We start from the raw sequence: 9,196 nt of genomic DNA on the forward strand, positions 1-9,196 counted from the left end.
AAAAATCCAGGTATTTGCATCAGTTGTCTAGTACTCATAACACAAGCTCTGGCTACCTTGAGACTAGATGGCGCTGTGTGAATTGTCCTGAGATTATTATTTACAAAAATATCTAGGTATTTGGATCAGCTGTCTAGTACCCATAACACAAGCTCTGGCTACCTTGAGACTAGATGGCGCGGTGTGAATTTTCCTGAGATATTACTAGTTAAAAAAAATCCAGGTATTTGCATCAGTTGTCTAACCCATAACACAAGCTCTGACTAGCTTGAGACTTGGCGCGTTGTGAATTTTCCTGACATATTATTACTTAAAAAATATCTAGGTATTTGCATCAGCTGTCTAGTACCCATAACACAAGCTCTGGCTACCTTGAGACTAGATGGCGCTGTGTGAATTGTCCTGAGATTATTATTTACAAAAAAATCCAGGTATTTGCATCAGTTGTCTAGTACTCATAACACAAGCTCTGGCTACCTTGAGACTAGATGGCGCTGTGTGAATTGTTCTGCGAATTTATTACTTAAAAAAAATCTAGGTGTTTGCATCAGTTGTCTAGTACCCATAACACAAGCTCTGGCTACCTTGAGACTAGATGGCGCTGTGTGAATTGTCCTGAGATATTATTATTTATTAGTTTTGGATCTATGGTTATTATTCTATCAGGTGTCTAGTACCCATAACACAAGCTCTGGCTACCTTGAGACTAGATGGCGCTGTGTGAATTGTCCTGAGATATTATTATTTACAAAAATATCTAGGTATTTGCATCAGCTGTCTAGTACCCATAACACAAGCTCTGGCTACCTTGAGACTAGATGGCGCTGTGTGAATTGTTCTGAGATATTATTATTTACAAAAATATCTAGGTATTTGCATCAGCTGTCTAGTACCCATAACACAAGCTCTGGCTACCTTGAGACTAGATGGCGCGGTGTGAATTTTCCTGAGATATTACTTTAAAAAAAATCCAGGTATTTGCATCAGTTGTCTAGTACCCATAACACAAGCTCTGACTAGCTTGAGACTTGGCGCGGTGTGAATTTTCCTGACATATTATTACTTAAAAAAAATCTAGGTATTTGCATCAGTTGTCTAGTACTCATAACACAAGCTCTGGCTACCTTGAGACTAGATGGCGCTGTGTGAATTGTTCTGCGAATTTATTACTTAAAAAAAATCTAGGTATTTGCATCAGTTGTCTAGTACTCATAACACAAGCTCTGGCTACCTTGAGACTAGATGGCGCTGTGTGAATTGTCCTGAGATATTGCTGTATGTATTTACATAATATATCTAAGTATTTATATCAGTTGTCAAGTACTCATAACACAAGCTCTGGCTACCTTGAGACTAGATGGCGCTGTGTGAATTGTCCTGAGATTATTATTTACAAAAAAATCCAGGTATTTGAAACAGTTGTCAAGTACACATAACACAAGCTCTGGCTACCTTGAGACTAGATGGCGCTGTGTGAATTGTTCTGAGATATTATTATTTACAAAAATATCTAGGTATTTGCATCAGCTGTCTAGTACCCATAACACAAGCTCTGACTAGCTTGAGACTTGGCGCGGTGTGAATTTTCCTGACATATTATTACTTAAAAAATATCTAGGTATTTGCATCAGTTGTCTAGTACCCATAATACAAGCTCTGACTAGCTTGAGACTTGGCGCGGTGTGAATTTTCCTGAGATATTACTACTTAAAAAAAATCCAGGTATTTGCATCAGCTGTCTAGTACCCATAATACAAGCTCTGACTAGCTTGAGACTTGGCTCGGTGTGAATTTTCCTGAGATATTACTACTTAAAAAAAAAATCCAGGTATTTGCATCAGCTGTCTAGTACCCATAATACAAGCTCTGACTAGCTTGAGACTTGGCGCGGTGTGAATTTTCCTGACATATTATTACTTAAAAAATATCTAGGTATTTGCATCAGCTGTCTAGTACCCATAACACAAGCTCTGACTAGCTTGAGACTTGGCGCGGTGTGAATTTTCTTGACATATTATTACTTAAAAAATATCTAGGTATTTGCATCAGCTGTCTAGTACCCATAATACAAGCTCTGACTAGCTTGAGACTTGGCGCGGTGTGAATTTTCCTGACATATTATTACTTAAAAAATATCTAGGTATTTGCACAGTTGTCTAGTACCCATAACACAAGCTCTGACTAGCTTGAGACTTGGCGCGGTGTGAATTTTCTTGACATATTATTACTTAAAAAATATCTAGGTATTTGCATCAGCTGTCTAGTACCCATAACACAAGCTCTGACTAGCTTGAGACTTGGCGCGGTGTGAATTTTCCTGACATATTATTACTTAAAAAATATCTAGGTATTTGCATCAGCTGTCTAGTACCCATAATACAAGCTCTGACTAGCTTGAGACTTGGCGCGGTGTGAATTTTCCTGACATATTATTACTTAAAAAATATCTAGGTATTTGCATCAGTTGTCTAGTACCCATAACACAAGCTCTAGCTTGTTTTAATAAGATTGTGCTATGTGTGAATTGTCCAGAGTATGAAATTTCGCACAATACCTAGTAAATAAAGTGTACTGCAGAATATCAATATATTTTTTTTAATTTATGCATTAAAAATACAGTAAATCAATAAATAAAAATATTACACACAGTATTTGGCACATGCACATAAATCCTGAATTGAGCTACAGTAATTAAAAATTGAAAAAAAGCAATTTATAATAAATATATTTTTAAGCTTTGTTTTGAATTTTTTTTTATAAAGCTCTTCTTTTAAATCGCTGGCCAATTTATTCAATAGTTTTACAGTGTGTTATAAATAAAATTGGACTGTCTGTTTGTAATATTGAAATAACCGTTTTTGACTACATGCATATGAATATAAATACGGTACATACACCAAAATAAGATTTCATACAATTATTGTCTGTCTGTCTATCCGTTCGTTCCGGCTAATCTCTGAAATGGCGGGACCGATTTTGACGGGACTTTTTTTGGCAGGTAGCTGATGTAAAAAGTAGTAACTTAGGCTACTTTTATTTTAGAAAAAATATCCACGCGGACGAATTTCCAGCTGCTGTATCGCTGCAACGTTGTTTTTCAGCACAAGACAATAATATTTATGCAGTTTACCGCTCCGAGATGCAGTCATAGTGCATTTCTGGCTGTAATAATAACGGCTGTGGAACTCAGCGGGCGGGAAGCCGTTCTGATAATTACTAAAGTGCGTTGTCGTGTTTTAAACTCCGATTATGATGCTTAAATCTCTCAATCCGTACTCTCAACGATCACTTTTATACCTACACTACCTTTCTTTATGTACCTTGATTACAGCGTTTCTTTTGTATCCCAGTTTGCATTTTATATCCCACTAGCTGTTCCCGCGACTTCGTCCGCGTGGAATTTTACAAAAAAGTTAATTAGAGGATTTTTCGAAAGTAAAAGTAGCGTAAGTTACTCCTTATTACATCAGCTCCCTGCCAAAAGAAGTCCCGTCAAAATCAGTCCATCCATTTCAGAGATTAGCCGGAACAAACAGATAGACAGACAGATGATTTCAGAAATGTTATTTTGGTATATGCACCGTATTTATATTCATATGCATGTAGTAAAAAACGGTTATTTCAATATTACAAGCAGACACTCCAATTTTATTTATATGTATAGATGTATAGATAATGTTTTTTAAGGAGAACCGTTTGGAGGTCATCCTGACAAGGTACGTTATTAGCTATAAGGTTAACAATAACATTATTAACAATCCTACCAATTCTACCCAAAGGTTAGCTGGTAGAGATTGCCATATAGCATTAGGCTCGCCTCTTGTACACTCTTTTAAAGTGCAATAAAGAATAAAAAAAATAAAAAAATAATCCTATTCCCCCACCGATAGTAATATTATAAAACTGAAGAGTGTTTGCTTGTTTGAACTGGCTAATCTCAGGACCTACAACGAATTGAGAAATTATTTTAATTTATATGCATAGCTAATGATTGATCCATAGATGAAAATTATACAATCTATATACTGACATAAAGGTACGGTTAAGCTGGGAATCGAATAAAGTTTCCAAATATCCTTTTGAGAGCTTTCGTTCGCTTATGTGAGGTCAAAGTCACGCGATTCGCTAGTATCAATAGTTAAACAACATCTAGGTAACTCAGTAACTCATAAATTTATTAAAATTAACAAAATATAACAAACTTTTATAATATATACAAAACAACAGCTTACTATTGCTAATCCAGCAATAGTTAACTATAAATCAACCTATAGTATTAATTAACGTTTATACATATAGTAACTTAGAAATATATTACTCCGTAACTTAGAAATATATTAACAACAAAATTTGCACATAATAAAGAAAACAGGATGTTTTTTGTGATTTGAGATTTTTTTGTGAGCAATAGTTTACCATACATCAACATTTTTAACAACATTAATTAACATTTATATAAATCAGTAACATAAAAAAATATTAACAATAAAATAGTTACAACAAAGATTCCTCGTAATAAACTATACTACTATTTTATTATTCAGTCTTATTATAGTTGGTCCAGCAAAAGCAACATCAGCACTTTTATTAACCTTAACTAACATTCATATATGTAATTCAATTAACCCAAATACAATTATTCTAATAAATTTAACAATGCTGTAAAAACAAAAACTTATTCCAGAAGCAGCTTGACTAATATTTTTATCAATAAACACAACAATAAATATAAAATTAACCTAGGTACTACGTATTCTCTTAATGATAGAAATAATTCTTACAACTACTACAAGAAGTACCTTTAAACTTTTCTGAATGAACACCAACAGAATCGTAATTGAACCAAAAAGTATAACAAACTAAAAATCAACAGTTCTATATTCTCTGCAAAATAGAAACCCATTTTTTTTGTAACTTTTTCATTATTTTTAATTATCGCTGAATGATACCGGACATCTGGGCTGCATAACAGAACGTGTAGTGTAAAGGTAGGTAATATGACAAATCTGTTCACGCAAACAACTTAGGAAAAGGTATATAACAATAAAAAATATACAACAATTATTTTTATACAAAACCTGTTTTACAAACATTATATAGCAGCATGACTAAACATGATGTGCCGTCTCATAGAATATTCGGTCAAATATTTCTTCTGACACACTTCACATGTATGCAGCTCTTGACCAGTATGAAGACGCATGTGAATTTTCAAATACGACTTTACACAGAAACATTTTTTACACACGTCACACGTGTATCGGTTCTGGTCAGTATGAATTAGCATATGTGTCTTCAATGTAGTTGCTGATGATAAATATTTTTTACACACGTCACATCTATACGACTTTTTACGTTTATGGCAACGTGCATGTTTGTTCAACGATGATTTTAAACTAAAACATTTTTTACACACATCGCAACAATAAGGCTTATGGCTGTGATTGCGTATATGTTTATTAAATACATTTTTTTCACCAAAATATTTTTGGCAAATATGACAAACGTACGGCTTGTAGTCATTGTGTTTAGACATATGTGTTCTCAAGCTGGATTTTAGCGTATAACACTTTTTACACACGTCACAAACGTACGGCTTTTCACCAGTATGAATACGCATGTGTGTCTCCAACAAAGATTTTTCACCATAGCCCTTTTTACAAATATCACAAATATATGGCTTGTTCTGGTCATCGATATGAACAAACGAGTGATGTTTCAAAGCTTGACCTGTTAAACAATCTTTGTTACACACATTACAACTGTATAACTTTTCGCCAGTGTGTACACGCATGTGGCATTTCCAATATGCTTTTGTTCTGAAAGATTTTTTACATACCTCACAACTGTACCCGTTTTCAGCATGAATTAGCTTGTGTATTCTCAAAGTATTACCTGATGTAAAACATTTTTTGCACACATCACAACAGTAAGGTTTTTCATTAGTATGCCCTAGCATATGAGTAATGAGCAATCGTTTTATAGTAAAGCGCTTTTTACACACATCGCAAGCGAATGGCTTCTCACCAGTATGGTCAAACATGTGTAATCTTAAACTTGATCGCCACGAAAAATATTTTTTACACACATCACAACTATACGGCTTTTCGCCCGTATGACTACGCATGTGTTTTTCTAACAATGATTTTATAGCGAACCTTCTTTTACACTGATCACATGCGTACGGCTTATCATCGCTATGATTAGACATGTGTAACTTCAATGCTGGTCCTGTCAAAAAGAACTTTTTGCACACTTCACAGCTATATGGTTTTTCACCCGTATGGATACGCATATGTATTTTCAAATAAGAAGGCGAATTGAAACATTTTTTACACACATCGCAACTGTACGGGTTAGCAGAATGAGTACGCATGTGCATTTTCAAGCATTCTTTTCGAGAATAATATTTATTACATAAATCACAACTGTACTTCACACCAGAATGAGTCAGTATGTGTCTTATCAACAATGCTTTTGTGCTATAATATTTTTTACACTCATCACAACCATACGGCTTAACACCAGTATGTGATTGCAGGTGTTTTTTTAAAACATTTGTTGTATAGAATCTTTTTTTACACACATCGCAACCATACTGTCTCTCACTAGTATGAGTAAGCTTGTGATTTTTTAAACCATAACTTGAGCTAAAGGATTTTGTACACAGGTCACAATTATACGGCTTATTCCCATTATGAATGTACATGTGAATTTTCAAATTTGCTTTAAAATTAAAAGCCTTTTTACACACATTACAGACATATGGCCGGTCATTAGTATGTATAAACATGTGTTGTTTTAAACGTAGTCCTGATGTAAATCTTTTTTTACACACCTCACAACTGTATAGCTTATCTACTGTATGAATACGCATATGCAAATTCAAACCTGATCGTCTAGTGTAATATTTATTACACACGCCGCATATATACATAGGCCTTTCACTATCATGAATATACATATGTCTTTTCATAGATGACTGTGAACAAAAATATTTTTTACAAATAGTACAACTGTGTATCTTTTCACCAGTATGAACACGCATGTGTGTATTCAACATATATTTAATATCAAAACTTTTTTTACACACACCGCAACTGTACGGCTGAGCCCGAGTATGAACATACATGTGCCTATTCAAAGCTGATGTTACATAAAAACGTTTTTCACATATTTTACAACTAAACGGTTTTTCACCGGTATGAATGAGCATGTGAGTTTTCAAATATACACTTGAGCTATAACACTTATTGCAAACTTCACATTTATATAAATCTTTAGCTTCATGAAGAAGCATATGACCTTTCAAATATGAATACTTACTGAATCTTTTTTTACACAAATGACATCTATACAGCTTTTTTTCCATGTGTACGTGTATATGATTTTTCAAGTATATTTTTTTGCTAAAACATTTTTTACACACTTCACAAATAAATGGCTTCTCATCGCTATGACTACGGATGTGTTGATTTAAGAATGATTTTGCACTAAAACATTTATTGCACACATCACACTCGTATGACTTTGTACCAGAATGGATTTGCGTGTGAATTTTCAAATGTGACTGTGTAAGGAAAGATTTTTTACACACGTCACAACTGTGTAACTTTTCACCAGTATGCAAACGCATGTGATATTTCAAATACGAAATTGAACTGAAACATTTTTTACATACATCACACTTATTTATATTTTCATGTGTATGAATAACTTTATGAACATTCAAACATCTTTGGGTGGAGTAACACCTTCTGCATACATTACAAATATATAAACTTTTACCCTTATCAAAATGCACGTCATCTTTCTGATGTGTATTTGTTCCACGTTTTTTTTTACTTACATGATATGAACGTGGTTTTCGGCTAGTATGTACCGTCATAATATGAGACGCTAGTTTCTCAAGTGACATAAATACATCTTTGCATACATCACATATATGTATTCTATCAGTTATCACTATTCTAATTTGGCGCGTACATTTGTGAACTGCATCTGAAAGTAATATAATAATAATAATAATCTTAGGACAATTCACACAGAGCCATCTAGACCCAAGTTAAGCTAGCTAGAGCTTGTGTTATGGGTACTAGATAACTGATACATATACATAGATTTTTTTTTTGTAAATACATACATATTATATATAGAAAACACCCAGACCGATACAAACAATCATACTCATGAATACAAATGTTTGTGCCGTGCGAGGAATCGAACCCGCGACCATCGGTCGTAAAACGGTGAGCTTGGCCGCTAGACCACCGAGGTCGTCAACATATACATACTTTATATATTGCAATACATACTTTTGTATTTATTGCTGTGAGTTTAGTAATGGGGTCGAGTGCAAAGGGAACTCGAACCCTGCGGAAAAACTAATGAAACTGCTGAAGGCCAACTCCTACCTAACTTGACCCTGGGTTCGATTCCTGCATCCTGATTGGTTTTTAGTAATGTTACATAATATAAGGAATATAAAAAAAAAACATAAATCTGTCTGTCTGTTTGTTCTAGCTAATCTCTGAATCGGCTAGACTAATATTGATGAGATTTTTACTCGCAGATAGCTAATGTTATAAGGAGTTTTAGGCTGCTTTTATTTATTTTATTTTTATAATGATGAAATTTCTGGTACTATACTATACATATAATATATTTCTACAAAATAAAATTAGTATTTTGTTAGAATGACATATGTCACTATAAACAAGTCACCTGCAGTTTCCTCTTTTTTATAATCATTTGTATTATTATGTACTAAGTGTTCAGTGGTTCCACTGTCTGTTTGTATGTCTGTGGGCCCTACAACCAAGTCCTCCTTACATTCATGATTCTCATATATCTTTTTAAAAGAATCATTTTCCTCCTTTATAGATTCTTTTGTTATATTTGTTTTATCTGTGGAAATATTGACATGCTCATTCTTCACACCAACTCTGTCTACAGATTGCTGTTCAATATCTTGTTTCTTAAATTGTTTGTCTGTGGTTTTTCTTTCTCTTTTATAATCTATATAATTCTTATGTAACGAAACTGTCTGTTCTTTACTAATAGAATTTTCATCAAAACTTCCTTGTTTATTATTATGATCAATATATAATGGTAAATCAAAAGACTCCTGCTTGTCAGGTGTGTCAAATTCATTGTGTTTTATGGTCACTTTATGATCATCTGTTTCAAAATTCAT

General features: G+C 33.7%; 1 protein-coding gene across 1 annotated transcript in view; it reads right to left on the bottom strand.

Annotated features, from left to right (window-relative positions):
- Nucleotides 1-9,196, bottom strand: part of LOC131848796 (zinc finger protein 260-like) — a 32,559-nt gene extending 23,363 nt beyond the window's left edge. The window contains exons 1-4 of the mRNA XM_059198733.1: nt 8,725-9,196; nt 7,096-8,001; nt 6,028-6,231; nt 5,595-5,730 (exon numbers count right to left, since the gene is read on the bottom strand). Coding sequence (XP_059054716.1) covers nt 5,595-5,730; nt 6,028-6,231; nt 7,096-8,001; nt 8,725-9,196 — 1,718 coding nt within the window. The remainder of the gene's footprint in view (nt 1-5,594; nt 5,731-6,027; nt 6,232-7,095; nt 8,002-8,724) is intronic.

The sequence above is a fragment of the Achroia grisella genome, unplaced genomic scaffold, assembly GCF_030625045.1.
Source record: "Achroia grisella isolate CSIRO2021 unplaced genomic scaffold, CSIRO_AGI_Agris_v1 utg592, whole genome shotgun sequence".
In the NCBI taxonomy this organism is placed as follows: domain Eukaryota; kingdom Metazoa; phylum Arthropoda; class Insecta; order Lepidoptera; family Pyralidae; genus Achroia; species Achroia grisella.